General features: G+C 49.0%; 1 protein-coding gene across 3 annotated transcripts in view; it reads right to left on the bottom strand.

Moving 5' to 3' along the window:
• LOC115550626 (DENN domain-containing protein 5B) overlaps nt 1-15,000 on the bottom strand; it is a 45,942-nt gene extending 30,942 nt beyond the window's left edge. For all 3 annotated transcript variants that reach the window (XR_003977926.1, XM_030365836.1, XM_030365837.1), the window contains exons 1-5: nt 14,423-15,000; nt 11,629-11,738; nt 10,740-11,457; nt 9,198-9,385; nt 116-595 (exon numbers count right to left, since the gene is read on the bottom strand). Coding sequence is in view for 2 of the 3 variants with exons in the window: in XM_030365836.1 (XP_030221696.1) it covers nt 116-595; nt 9,198-9,385; nt 10,740-11,457; nt 11,629-11,738; nt 14,423-14,498 (1,572 nt within the window). In the remaining variant the exon portion in view is untranslated. The remainder of the gene's footprint in view (nt 1-115; nt 596-9,197; nt 9,386-10,739; nt 11,458-11,628; nt 11,739-14,422) is intronic.
• Nucleotides 15,001-15,220: the final 220 nt, after the last annotated feature.

Here is a 15,220-nt window from a genome sequence, read left to right as displayed (position 1 = left end):
TATCTTAATATTGAGGGTTTTTTCCAGCCTATGCAGATGAAATGCGACTGTATAGTAAATATGATAATACAGTAAAAATACTATTATTTTAATATAAGTTAAGGTTATTGCGTACTTTGTGGAAGCTGCAGGTCCCCTCTGGGTTGCTGAGCCAGGAGTCCAGGTCCGAGGCGCTGTGAGAGACGAACTCCTCGTAGCGGCCGAACACGGCGGCCAGCCGCCCGGCGACCACCTCCCTCAGCTCCACGTTCATCTTGGCCGACCGCAGCTCCTTCTGCTCCCGGTCCTCCAGCGGACCCGTCAGACAGCGCCCTCTGCAGGCCAGGGCCTGCAGCCTCTCCAACACCGCCAGCTCCTCGCCGCCCAGGTTCCCGTTCTGCCTGTCCTCTATCAGGTCCTCCAGCACCAGGGAGGCGGGGGGGCGGGGGGAGGGGGAGGCAGGGGGAGGGGGGGAGGAGGCGGGCTGGGAGGTCACTCCGTAGCGCAGGAGCACCTCCCTCAGCTCCTGGGCCAGCTGGTCCTGGTCCGGGAAGGAAGGCAGGCCCTCTGGGACCTCCAGGCTCCGGTTATCAATGTCCACGAAACACAGGGTGGCCTGGGGGACAGACAGGCAGAGAGACACACACAGACAGACAGGCAGGCAGAGAGACAGGCAGAAAGGAGGAGAGACAGAGGGAGAACATAAGAAATTAAATACATTTCTCTAATGGGCGTTGACCTGGGCAAAATGATGAATATTTTTCCACCTTGGAATATTGCTCTAAAACATATCTCATGTCGTCCCGCTGACTCACATTCTACTGGGATGAGATTCATTGAGCAGTGCAGCAACAGTGCACACAAAACAACAACAACAACAACAACAACAACAACAACAACAACAGGAAAAGTCATAGCAGCTTACTGGTCCCCACTGATGGAACCCTAATTCTAACCACATCATATAAATGAGGAACTTTCAAATAGTGGGTATTAATAATGATTATTTTGATATTTTTAGTGCCTTTTAAGATACCTAAGGTTGTTTAACAAAAAAAAGGGAAGAGAGGAAGGGGGGGTTAGGGGTCAAAGGTTTTTTTTAAAACATGGGCAGGGATGGGGCAGAGCGGATGTGGAGTGGTAGGCTGTTCCATAGTGCGGGAGCATTGACAGAGAATGCCCTGTCTCCCATGGTCCTTAATCTAGTGCAGGTGATGGCCAGCAGGTCCTTGTCAGAGGCCCGCAGAGAGCTTGACTGAGTGTAGGGGTGGAGTTTGTGTGGGTTAGAAAGCTGGTATCTGAGTTCTGGAAATATTGGAGTCTGCTTGGTGGGCAGTCCAGATAGGACACCGTTGCAGTAGTCCAGATGGGAGCAGAATATGAAGGTGTGGATGAGTGTCTCAGTTACTGAATGTGTGAGTGTGTGAGTGAAGGCTGGAGTCGTGGCATGTTTCTGAGCTGGTAGAAGGCAGATCTGTTGATGTTCTTGATGTGGGACCGGAAGGAGAGAGTGGAGTCTAGGATGAAGCCTAGGTTGCGCACCACAGGAGGTGGGCAAATGGAGCAGCCATCCACAACCAGAGCCAGGTCTCCAACCTTCCTGTGCAGTACTGCAGGGGCCACCACCATTTCTGTCTTGTTGCTGTTTAGTTTGAGTAAGTTTGTGGTCGTGATTTTTGTTCCTATAGGCAGTTGACAACTTGTGAGCTGGGAGGAGGGGTTTGTGCTCTATAGAGTTGTGTGTCATCGGCATAGCAGTGGAAGTTGAGTCCATGTTTCCGGATTATATGACCTAGGGGCAGCATGTAGATGGTGACCAGCAGGGGACCAAACACCAAACCCTGGGGCACGCCATGGTCGACAGGTGCCAGATCAGAAGTGGAGCCATTGAGGGTGATGAATTGTTTCCGGTCTGTGAGGTAGGACCGGTACCAGGACAGTGCTGTGCCACTGAGGCCGATGAGCTCAAAGTGTCGGTGGAGAAGGATGGTGTGGGAGAAAACCAGATTGTAGGGTTTCAAAGAGCTCATGGTGGGACATGTGGTGTTTGAGCTGGGCAGCCACTGCTCTTTCCAGTATTTTGCTGCGCAAAGGGAGGATAGAGATTGGACGATAGTTGTTGGGGTCGTCTGGGTATGAGCCTGGCTTCTTGAGAGTGGGGATGACTGCCGCCATTTTAAAGCTGGATGGTACTACACCAGAGGCCAGAGATGCATTTATGATGTTTTCCACTGGTTGGCAGAGGATGGGAAGACAGGCCTTATTCAGGGAGGTGGGCATTAGGTCCAGACTGCTGTTTGAAGTGCTGGCTGAGGTGACTAGTTTTTCTACCTGTTGGTATCCAGTGGAGAGAAGGCAGATAGGCAGCACTGAGGTGACTGGGCAGCTGAGAATGAGAATCCAGTTGGGGCAGTGTGGGGCAAGGGGAGAACCCAGGAGACTGGACCTGCCGATTGAGTGTGTCCAATTTCTGCTGGAAGAAATCCAGGAACGTGGAGCAGAGGTCAGCAGCATCCGAGGGTTTAGCGGCATCAGGAGGGTGAAGAAGACGGTTTATGGTGGAGAAGAGAATTTTGGGGTATTTTTATTGGTTACTGATAAGTGTGGAGTAATACCTTGTTTTTGCCTGGGAAAGGGCTTCTATGTAGTTTGCGACATGTTCTTTGAATGCTGAATTCTGCTGTATCGTTTCTCGAGCCTACGTCCTGTGGTCTTCATTCTGCGGAGTGCAGGGTGAACCAGGGGGAGGGGCGAGGGAACGACATGCAGCGCGTGGTGAGAGGAGCTACAAAGTCGAGGCTGAGGGTGAGGGCATGGCTTTAGTGTTCCACCATGCCATCAACGGTTTGGTAGGGGGGGGGGGGGGGGTCGCCAGGGAGTCGGATAGAGTGGAAATACACACCCGTTTCTGAACGTGATGGGCCGTTTGGTGCACTGCTTTGGGAGAGGCACAGGGACCAAGAACAAGATGGAATGGCGGTCAGAGACAGCCAGTTCAGTGCACTGCAGGTGGGAGAGGGTTATGCCAGCACAGCACACAAGGTTCAGCGTGTGCCCCTTTGTCATGTGTGGGGCCCTTTATGTGTTGTGTAAAATGTAAGCAGTCAAGCAGTAATAAAAAAAAATCTGTAGCAAGTCAACAACTTCTGGAATCCAGATCAATATTAAAATCACCCAGCATGAATGAATGAATGAATCCATGCATTTAATTGGTTGTAACCAAAAGGGTAGGGGCAGAAGCTTCAGCCTTATATCAAGCCCCCCCTTTTCACATTTCTAAGATTAACAAACAAATGTCATACATACAGTGTGTTTGCTTTAACATGCATATACATACCTACATATATACTGTACATACATACACGCCTACATATACCCATAAGGGTCAATATTTATATCCAAACATGGATGTTAGGAAGAAGTAGGTTATTACGAGCTTTATACATAACTAAGGCAGTTTTCTGGTTCACCAGGTCAATGGTTTCAGCAGGATGGCAGACATGGTGTCGGGGAGATTGTGGGTGGCAGTTTGGTGGGCTCTGGTAGGAAGCAGGAAGAGGCTTTGGGGGGCAGTAGACTACAGCTACAGGAGAAACTGTAGCTGTTTGGACCCAGTCAACAGTACATTTACATTTAGGGTATTAAGCAGACTATTTTATCCAAAGCGACTTACAATAAGTACATTTGTCACAAGAAGTGAAACAATATATCGCTTTCGATACAGTAAAGATGTTCATAGAGCCAAGTGCAAGTACTAACAATCGCTAGGCTAACCCATTCCCCGTGTACAGCAATGATAGCAGCTACTGCATATGCTACACAATTAAGTACTATGAATAAATACAACGTACATTAAGTGTGGACATCAAGTGCGTACATTAAGTTCCAGGACGTACAACATACAATGGTGGGGGCGAGGGATAGGATGGCTATGCCGAGTCTAGGTGAACTTCGAGCAGGTGAGTTTTGAGTCTTTTGTGGAAGTTTGTGAGCGACTCCGTGATTCATTCACTGGGATCCCTTTGACAAGGATGTCAGCACGATAGATAACAGTAAGCCCGCCGCCACGGCCAAGGCTGAAATGCTTTTGGATATATCCATAGTGGCTTGGTTGAGAGTTATGTACTCTTGCCGGTTCTGCCATGTCTCAGTAAATCATAAAAAAATCCAGTGGTTTTTCTTAGATAAGGTCAAGGATAAGGAGGTTTTTGTTATTTAAAGAGCGAATGTTAAGCAGCGTGAATAATGTTGTCCTGGTTAGTGCAGTGTCAGGGGTGACAGTGTTGACACAGACCAACAATCAGTTTTTTTTGTAGCAGTTAGATAGCAGTTACAGGAACCAGCAGAGATGACACAGAAACTTGGTTTGCCAACTTTCTTCTTTCTTTCCAAAGTAGTCAACATTGGGAGCCGTCTAGATATAGATAGATAGATAGATAGATACATAGACAGACAGACAGACAGACAGACAGACAGACAGACAGACAGACAGACAGGCAGGCAGGCAGGCAGGCAGGCAGGCAGGCAGGCAGGCAGGCAGGCAGACAGACAGACAGACAGACAGACAGACAGACAGACAGACAGACAGACAGACAGACAGACAGACAGACAGATAGATGTACAGTATATACTTTATTAATCCCGGGGGAAATTCAAGTATCCAGTAGCAGCCTAACACATACATGAAAACAGTGCAGATGGATGTGCAAAAATACAGATATAAATAAATAAATAAATAAATAAATAAAATGTCCATTGTTGTTATCTATTGTCCTCCCTGCCTTTATTGGGAGCTGTTGTACAGTCTGATGGCCAGGGGGACGAAAGAGTTTTTTAGTCTATTAGTGGAGCTGGACTGGGACAGCAGTCGGCCACTGAAAACACTCCTCTGCCTGGTGAAGGTGTCATGCAGAGGGTGGTGGGTGTTGTCCAGGATGGACAGCAGTTTGTCAAGGGTCCTTCTCTCTGCCACTGTCACCAGAGAGTCCAGCTCTGTGCCCACTACTGAGCCAGCACTCCTCACCAGTCTGTCCATTCGACCAGCGTCTCTCCTCCTGCTGCTTCCTCCCCAGCAAACCACTGCATAAAAGAGCACGCTGGCCACCACAGACTGGTAAAACATCTGCAGTAGTTTTTTGCAGATGTTGAAAGACCCCAGCCTTCTTAGGAAGTACAGACGGCTCTGCCCTTTCCTGTATAAAGCTTCCATATTTGCTGTCCAGTCCAGCTTGTCGTCCAGCTGCAGTCCCAGATATTTATAGGTCCTGACCACCTCCACATCAACCCCCTCGATGGACACGGGTTGGAGATGTGATTTCTTCCTTCTGAAGTCCACCACCATCTCCTTGGTCTTGGAGGAGTTCAGCTGCAGATGGTTGGACCTGCACCACCTCACGAAGTCCTCGACCAGGCTCCTGTACTCCCCCTCCCTTCCATCCTTGATACAGCCAACTATCGCAGTGTTGTCTGAGTACTTCTGCACATGGCAGAGCCCAGAGTTATGCCGGAAGTCGGCTGAATACAAGGTGAAGAGGACGGGAGGGAGCACGGTCCCTTGTGGTGCTCCGGTGCTGCTGACCACAGTGTCTGACGTGCAGCCCTTCAGTCTAACGTACTGTTGTCTCTCTGTGAGGTAGCCCGTAATCCATGTAACCAGGAGTGGGTCCACTCTCATCTCTGTCAGCTTGTCTCTCAGCAGGAACGGTTGGATGCTGTTGAAGGCGCTGGAGAAATCAAAAAACGCGATCCTCACAGCGCCGCTCTCCCTGTCCAGATGAGAGTGGGCCCTATGGAGCAGATAGAGGATGGCATCCTCCACGCCCACCTTCTCCTGGTATCCAAACTGCAGTGGATCTTGTGCGTGGAGGACCTGGGGTCTGAGGACATGGAGCAACAGCCGTTCAAATGTCTTCATAATGTGTGATGTCAGTGCTACTGGTCTGAAGTCACACGGCTCCCTGGGTTGTTTTTTCTAAGGAACCGGGATGAGACATGAAGTCTTCCAGAGCACTGGGGAGGGTCCCAGTGCTCTGGAGTGCTGGAGTGGCTCCCCCAGTTCAGCAGAACAGGCTTTAAGCATCCTTGGACACACTCTGTCCGGGCCTGCTGCTTTCCTTGGATGAAGCCTCCTCAGCTCTCTGCTCATCTGATCCTTGGTGATGGTGGTGTGGAGGGGGGTTGAACTGTCCATGGGTGTGGAGGGTGGGGGTGGTCTGCAGTCTGAGGTGGTGGAATTGGGGGAGGTAATGGACATGGTGGGGGTGTGAAGTGGGCCATCACTGGTTGTGGGAGCAGGAGTGTCAAACCTGTTAAAAAACAGGTTTAGCTGGTTTGCTCTTCCAGCATCCCCCTCTCCTGTGATGCTGCCCTTCTTCTTGCAGCCTGTGATGGTTTTCATGCCATCCCAGACCTCCCTCATGTTGTTATGCTGCAGCTTCTGTTCTACCTTCCTTCTGTATTCCTCCTTCGCCTCTCTCAGGTGGACCTTGAGTTCCCTCTGTACGCGCTTCAGCTCGTCTCTGTCACCATCCTTGAATGCCCTCTTCTTCCTGTTCAGGATGTCCTTGACATTACTGGTGATCCAGGGCTTGTTGTTGGGGAAGCAGCATACCGTTTTGATAGGGACCACAACGTCCATACAGAAGTTCAGGTAGTCAGTACTGCAGTGTGTGACCCCCTCTATATCCTCACCATATGCTTCCTGCAGCACGCTCCAGTCAGTACATTCAAAGCAGTCCCTCAGAGCCTCTGCTGCTTCAGGAGACCATTTCCTGAAGGAGCGTTTGGTCGTAGACTGTCTCTGGATCTGTGTTTTGTACTGTGGAAAGAAACACAGGCGCTGTTTTCCCTCAGCGGGAGAGCCTCTGCATTGAAGAAAATCGCTCCTTCTGCAGCAGAAAACGAAATCCAATCCCGGCGGCAGGAAATGCAAGGGTTTTACATCCAGCACAATCCACCACCATGGCATTGCCTCTGCAGTTCCTTACAGTTAACAACAACAACTAGGTTGTAGGGGGGTTCCACAGCTTTCACCAGGATGCCTCCATGTCCCATGACTCTGCACAAAGGAGGGGGAGGTACGGTCTGACGCGGACAGGGCTGTGCAGTTTAAGGTGGAACTGACACACTGTGAGGACTGCGGACGGTAAAGCTGAGGGTGGGAGGGATAAAGGGGCTTGGACTTTAACTGATTAGAGTAAGACTGCCTTTAAAACTCCAGCAGTGAACATAAAGATGGACATAAGGAGTCCCAGTCACTCAATCTCTGCCCCAGTTCATCCTCATAGTCTTCAGACAGGAAGAATATCAATGCTGGAACGTTCCCTGACATTCTGACCATGTGAGTATGGATAAACGAGACATCCCACCAGCATCTCTCGTTCCATAGAGGACTTTCTTTAAGGTGGTCATCGACTCCTCCTCAATCAGGGCATTTCTAGTCATGTCATTCTTACATTCCTCCAGATATATCAGGGGAGCTGACCGGTTAGACCTCAGTCAGGCTGGGGCAGAGTCCTGAACGGGTTCAGGTACCCGCGGATTTGATTGAAACGGGTGATGCAACGGTTGAAAAATAAGTATGCGTCGGACACGGGATGGATTGCCGTTTTCAAGGCGTCACGTGCAAATATAAAAATCATTATTAGTGAAACATCTACCAAATATGCCTGCATTTCAAAATGCAGGAATATTTTGACCCCCACCCAAGAAGCATGCTCGAGTGTCAGCGGACGCTGACACTCGAGCATGCTTCTCGGGTGGGGGATACAATGGGATACAAGTCGGGCAACGACTATCGGACGTAGAGGATTCCAGTGATGAGGCCCTGCAGTATCGGGACGAAGTTGCTACTTACATTGATTACAAAACATCTGAAGATGACTCTTTTGATGTTTTATCATGGTTGGGAGAGCACGTCATTCATTTCCCAATATTGCTCAGATTGATCATTGCCATCCCTGAATCCAGCGCAGCGAATGAGGATGAGCGGAGGAGTCAACTAAAACCGTCAACAGCTGTTTTTGCACAGCAATCTAAAGCACCACGCCAAACACCAGATAGTGTAATTCCCCGTCATTCCATCCAATGTGTCAAATTTTGTGCCGACCCGGCTCGGGAATGTAATTCGTGCTACTGTCGGAAAACGGGTCAGATGCAGTTTTAGGTATGGGGGTGAGGGCGGGTGAGGGCAGGTGAGGGCTGGTGAGGGCAGGTAAGGGCGGGTGTGGGTTTGCAAAATAAGACCCGTGAAAGACTCTGGTCTTTGGAGGATTGGACCGTTTAAACTTCCCCATCGGGGCGCCCCGTTGGCTCACCGGGTAGAGGGCGTACCATTATGGCCCAGTCCTGACCGCAGAGACCCGGGCTCAGTTCCTCCCCTCTCTCTCCCCTACCTCCCCTCTCTCTCCCCTACCTCCCCTCTCTCTCCCCTCTCTCTCCCCTACCTCCCCTCTCTCTCCCCTACCTCCCCTCTATCTCCCATACCTCCCCTCAATCGCCCCTACCTCCCCTCCATCTCCCCTACCTCCCCTCTCTCTCCCCTACCTCCCATCTCTCTCCCCTACCTCCCCTCTATGTCCCCTACCTCCCCTCTCTCTCCCCTCTATCTCACCCACCTCCCCTCTCTCTCCCCTACCTCCCCTCTCTCTCCCCTACCTCCCCTCTGTCTCCCCTACCTTCCTCTCTATCTAACTCTATAAAAAAATAAAATAAAAAAATAAACCTTTGAACTGAGCCAATGGTACCCTCGACAAGCCTTTCTCCAAGTTAAAGTCGTTACGAAGGGCCAAACATCGGCTCCTGTTCTGTGGATATTCAAAACTTAGATGAGGGGGCCCAGGGAGAGAATATCCAACTTGAATTTACTGAAGAAAAACTTCACATCACTAAGAGCTACGAGCGCTACTCGTTTTTCAGTTCAACCCAAATTTGTTTAACATGATCTCCCAGTAGCGACCAAAGTTAAATTCTGGAAGAAAGTGTACCATGGGAGCTTTACAGGCTGGCGTCTCAGTAGCATCCTAAACATGCTTACTGACTGAATAACAAGTTGAACATCAAGCTAAACATTTAGCTACCTGCAAGCAAACAACAAACTAAACAACAGTTTTCAGTATTAGCATCTGAAAAACATGGTCTTGTTGACAACACAATATTTATCAGAATGAAGCTGGGGGGATTATAAGGGCGAATTATGTTTTATCCCTCCGTCATCATACCTCATGGGGCAGGTTAAGGGACGACCTTTGAACCCCGTCCCTGCGCTGGAGCCCCATCAGGAAGGGGACGGGGGCGTCCAGCAGGTGCAGCAGAGGGCCAGGCAGGATGGGGAGGTAGATGTGCTGCCACTGGAAGGGAAACAGCAGGCAGGTGATGCCCTCCGCCACGGTCATCAAACACTGCAGGTCTGGTGGGAGGAACAGAGAGGCTGTATATTAAGGGGCAGTAGGACTGAGGACGGTAAAGAGGGAGAGCAGCAAAGCTGGGAAATAAACAACCGAATAATGCCCTCCCCATCTCAGCTCCCTCCCTCCGTTTCTGAGACGCCATGAAGATCCAGAGATGGACCAGGAGGGGTCTGAACTCTAAACTCTCAAACAAAGATGCAGGCAGATGCAGATATCTAAAAGAAAAGATCATCTCACAGAGCATTAAATTACACTCAAAGTAAACTTCTTGCAGGGACAATCCCGGTCTGGGTGATAAAACCATCTTAACCGTCTGTCGTGGCTTCACTAAAACAACATTTGCCAATATAATTTTTCTAAATGACTTTCTTGTAACGATTCTACTGCTTGCATTTAGTGTGAGCGCACCTGCAACGACTGTAGACAATGGCACATTGCCATTTAGCCATGTGCTTTTGGTGAACGACGACTTAAAGGGGTAGTTCGGAATTTTGGACATAGGGCCTGATTCCCAAGTTAGCCTTGGTGTTCTTTATCATTGGAGACAGTTTCATTCAGTCCTTCTAGTTGCAGAGTTCGCTCATGCTAGGCTAGCGCACGGCAACGGGCAATACTAGCCTGTTAATAAAACAGTCTTACCCACTCCACAGTACACCCGAGGCAAATCAATTATAGCGCCAGACGGTCGATGTAAATGTCTGTGTTGATAGAATAATGTTAGAAAAATAACCAACCTTGCATTGCATTGCATTTTGAGGGATTTGCTGTATCTCAGCAACAGTGTTATATTCCTGGTAGTAGGCTACGGCAGCGGTGGAATGATACCTAGGTTAAATTCCACTGCTGCAGAGAAAGTAATCCCTCAAAATGCGATAATTCATGCGATGCAAGGTTAGTTTTATTTCTAACATTATTCTATCAACAGACATTTACATCTATAGTCTGGCGCTATAATTGATTTGCCTCGGGTGTACTGTTGAGTGGGTAAGACTGTGTTAATAGCAGGCTAGTATTGCCCGTTGCCGTGCGCTAGCCTAGCACGAGCGAACTCTGCAACTAGAAGGACTGAATGAAATGTGTTGAAAACTGAACACCCAGGCTAACTTGGGGATCAGGCCCTATGTCAAAAATTCTGAACTACTCCTTTAAGAACACTACAAAATGCCTTTTCGCTAAGTCTAAAGTGCTGTTCCCACTATCCAACTCCCACCATAACTCGTACAGTCATAGTTGATTTATTGCACTACTGGGATGTTTCTCCTCATCTGACCGTGAACGCTTAACGGATGCCAGGTCCCGGCCGCCTAAAGCACAAAGACAGTCCAGTGGAGCTTCAGTGACGGAGGGGATTACCTCGAGAGTACAGCAGGACCTGCATCTCCAGCAGCACACAGGTGAGCAGACGGACCACGTTGTCCACCCCCAGTAGGGCGAAGGCGTCCCCCAGGGGGTATTCTCCCAGGGGCAGGTCGGTTGCGTCGGGTTGCTGGCACACGATGGGCCCCTGGACCCCGTGGAACCGGAGGGACCGCCCAGGGGGGGGCAACGGCACCTCATACAGGACGTTGTGGATGTAGCTCTCCAAGGGCAGCGGGGGGGCCGCCGGGGACATCACAGCCTGGTACAACTGGGACAGGAAGTTGCGGGCGGCCTGCAGGAAGGGGAGGGGCATGAGGAGACAGAGGGCCTTGGAGCCGTACAAGGTGTCGCTGGCCGGGTCAAAGGACGCCGTGCAGCCCGGACAGGGAGAGCCCCCCCCCCCGCCCGCCAGGGAGTCGGCGTCGGAGCCGTCCAGACTGCTGAGAAGGGACTCCATGCTGCAGGCGGAGGGAGAGGACCCATAGGAGGAGGAGGGGGAGGAGGCCGAGCTCGACGCCTGGTGCTCCACGCGATGCATCTGGAACAAGGTCTGCATGGCGGTGGTGATACGGGGGTTGGTCACCCGCTCGTAGAAGGTGTGGACGAAGCCGTAGGTGCGTGTGCCGTCGTCGGCGGTGATGGTGAAGGAGTGGAAGAGGGGTTCCCGGGCGTCTGACTGCGTCCGGAACACCAGCCCCCGGGGCATGCACAGCTGAGGGGGAGAGGCAGACGAGAGAACAGGGAGACAAGAACAGAGGTGGGGGTGGTCTTCAGAACAATCATTTATAAAAATAAAAGAAAAGCTATTCTGTAAAAGACAAAAGCAGAAGATGAAATCTCTCCTTAGATCAAAACAGCATTTTGAGCAATTTGTCAATCTCACCAGGTTGACAGCATCTTTATTAAAGGGACAGCGGTCTGTGCTCTCTGGGTAATGGACTAGAACCTTCGACTTAAACGACCTTCGGATCGGGCTCTGGTCAAATCCTTCTCCTGACAGAGAGAGAGAGACAGGCAGCAGAGAGAGAGAGATGGTTAAACAAGCACTTCTTTTGCAAGGAGGATAAAGCCTTTATTTGCTTGGAAACAGAGGTCGCGAGGTCAGGATTCGGGATGAACGATTTGGGTTAGTAGTATAGTATTTTGACCAATATTGCGATTGCGATTTAATAATGCAATTTTTTTAAATTATTAAGTTCCTTATGTTCTGTATTATTCACTAAAATAGGCCACACAGGCCGATGTGTTAAGATTAATAGATATTATAACCTCTTTATTTAACTATTTTTGCTTCCACAGCCTTTGAAATATGCATATCACGATTTTGATTTAAATTCGATTCATCGTTCAGTCCTAGTCAGGAGGAGACATTGGGGTCTGGGGTCAATATGCTTTTAGTTTATAAAGAAGTAGAGAGAGCAGAAACACTTGCTTAAAGTGATGTAACTCATTATGAGGAAGATGAAAAGATGCAGTGAAGAGTAGACATTGTAATGTCACGAAGTGGAAGACGGCTCAGCTTAGTATCCGCCTCAACGGCAGAAAATGATATTTTTCTAGACTAATTTTATACATTTCAGGAAAAGATCAAGCTGGTCAAAGATGAGCTTGGTAATGCAGGAACTGCAGTACCAACCATCAATGTCCGGTTGACAAACTGAACTGACCCCGCAGTCATGCGTGGTGTTTGTGGGAGCACCAAGATATGATGGGTCAGGACGCAGTGGGGATATGAGGGGGAGAGGGAGGCCCAGAGGACAGCTAGATGACCAAACAACTAAGAGATAAAACAATAGATCAAAAAAATAATTCGACGGACGGACAGACGGACAGACAGACAGACATGTGCTAGTTGCTATGGCAGCCCTTGATGCTGATGGGTGGAGGAGGGTGAACATGTAAACAAGCGGTCAGCAGCTTCCCTTTTCCAAACACCAGCTAACAAGGTAACCAAGGTAACCATGTACACAGAGCCACCCAGCCCGAGGCTGGTCTGACCCACTGGTGGATTCAGCTGGAAGGCGAATGGCGACAGACGTCGGTCCTTATGGAGTGATTAGAGGAATGTGTTGCACTCCTCTCACAGCCACAACTATATTTGCATTTTCTCTTTCGAGGAATTTTATTTTTGGTTTCTGTCAGGATGAACAGAGTGCTAGATGCTTGTCACCAACCAAGTGACTGACAGTGAACACTGATACATTCAGGCTGGGTTAGGCATCTCGCTCTAAGATATCCACAAGTACATCGTGGACACTGGGCATCGAACATAGAACCTTTTGGCTTAAAGTGGAGCGCTCTAGTCACTAGACCTTCCTGCACCTCTGACCTGATACGATAGAGAAGAACGTTGACCAACAGATTCATACTGTTTAATATTATTCTCTGAAACCAACCATCCTCATGGTCTCCCCTCCTTAAATCAGGACGGATTACAGTGTGTGTGTGTGTGTGTGTGTGTGTGTGTGTGTGTGTGTGTGTGTGTGTGTGTGTGTGTGTGTGTGTGTGTGTGTGTGTGTGTGTGTGGTTAGCTTTGATGATGCTAGTATTACACATGATGAAGGAATAGAGGAGACTTTTGCCTCCATGCATCAACGCCCTGATTCCACGAGACTCTGCGTCCAGATATGAACCATGGAGGGAGAGATGTGGTTAGGCAGGACTCTATTGAGAGCCTAACAAGAGCAGACTCTCTGTACACACACACACACACACACACACACACACACACACACACACACACACACACACACACACACACACACACACACACACACACACACACACACACACACTGCTAAGGCAAAAGTACTGTGTGTGTCAATCACAATCCTTTACAGGTGATGAAAAAGTGCTGAGTGCTCACACACACGCAGGATATATTTCAGATTGTTTGATCAGATACACAGATCCTTCCCCAAAGGAAGAGCACTGTACTGCACTGTACTCCTGTTACATAAGAGCTCTGCTGCGCTTTGTTGTCTACCAGAATTGAATTGCTGTCCTCATTCATTGATGTGACACTAGTGATGCATTAGAACAGACATGATACACAGCATCATGCAGTGATGAGTTCTCTTGTAGACAGCATCATGTAGTGATGAGTTCTCTTGTACACAGCATCATGCAGTGATGAGTTATATTGTAGACAGCATCATGCAGTGATGAGTTCTCTTGTACACAGCATCACGCAGTGATGAGTTATCTTGTACACAGCAGCATGCAGAGTAGCAGTGCCTTGATGATTGCTATGCTAACTGGATGTGTAGGCCAGCCCACATCAGCTGTGTAGTAATGAAGGTCGATATGTCCATCTTTAAGCCAGGAGGACCGATGCACTATCTTACCGTTGTATTTATTTGTGTAAATCGAGTTTTTAAAATACCATTAACGCTTGGTTTGTAATGAAACAGTGGGAAAAGCCCGTTTAGATTCCATTAATTGCATGGCCATGATATTGGTCTTTCCTAAAAGGATCAGGTTAAAGGTATACGGTCTGTGTTCCCCGGTAATGAGGGATGGATTGATGTTGGTCAACATCTCAAATGGTTTCCATCGTTTTATTGTCATATAAGCTGACACAGAAGAAAGCTTCCATCAACACACAGACTCCACGGTGTTTATCGTTATAGGCTTCAGTCAGAAGAAGCTCCTATCTAATGTCGTTAATAACGCACCTGTTAGATGTTGGGGTTCGAGGCCGGAATCCGGGTCCACTCCGACCACCGCGAAGTACTGGGCGAGTCCGGTCATCTTCTAACCTTTATTCTACTTCATATCCAATAAACCACGTCTGACTATCCAAGGCTGTGTTGTTTTGCTGCCTTCTGGTCCAGTGGTTCGGCTCTGACGCGAGTATCAGTAGGGTGTTGTTCCGACTGGGAGGAGACTAGCGGTCCCAGTATCAGTACCAGTACGGTGTTGTTCCAACTGGGAGGAGACTGGCGGTCCAAGTATCAGTACCAGTAGGGTGTTGCTCCGACTGGGAGGAGACTGTCCGTCGGTCGGACGGACATTGTTTGCGTGTTCGTCTTTTTAAAAATGCATTATGGACAATTGAATGGCATCTAGCGGATCGGACTTCTCAGGATTTTTTTTTTCTGTATTATCCCATGAAAAGAAGATGTTTGTGTTTCCGTTCCGTTAGATGAGCTCTTTATGTTCCCGTTCCAGACCAAGATCAATCGTAGATTGCAAGTTGGTCTGGGGAGTCTGCTGTCATTTTCTTCAGCACAAGAGGCGTGATCAACGGGCCTAGTTCAATCGACTGTGTACGCAATTGGCTGCTTGCCGTCTCTTCATTGTCGACCCTGTGTAAAACCAGCCAATAGGGCTCGTTAGGTCGCCCCTTCCGGTAGACCCCTCATGGGACAATTAGAATGGGAGTATATTAAAGGGACACTGTGTAAAACATTAAAATACAATGCAATATTGTCACCCTCATTCACATCACACAGAGCAACCATTTTCCCAGG

The sequence above is a fragment of the Gadus morhua genome, chromosome 9 (assembly GCF_902167405.1).
Source record: "Gadus morhua chromosome 9, gadMor3.0, whole genome shotgun sequence".
NCBI classification, from domain to species: Eukaryota; Metazoa; Chordata; class Actinopteri; order Gadiformes; family Gadidae; genus Gadus; species Gadus morhua.
This window is presented reverse-complemented; position numbering and strand designations above follow the sequence as displayed.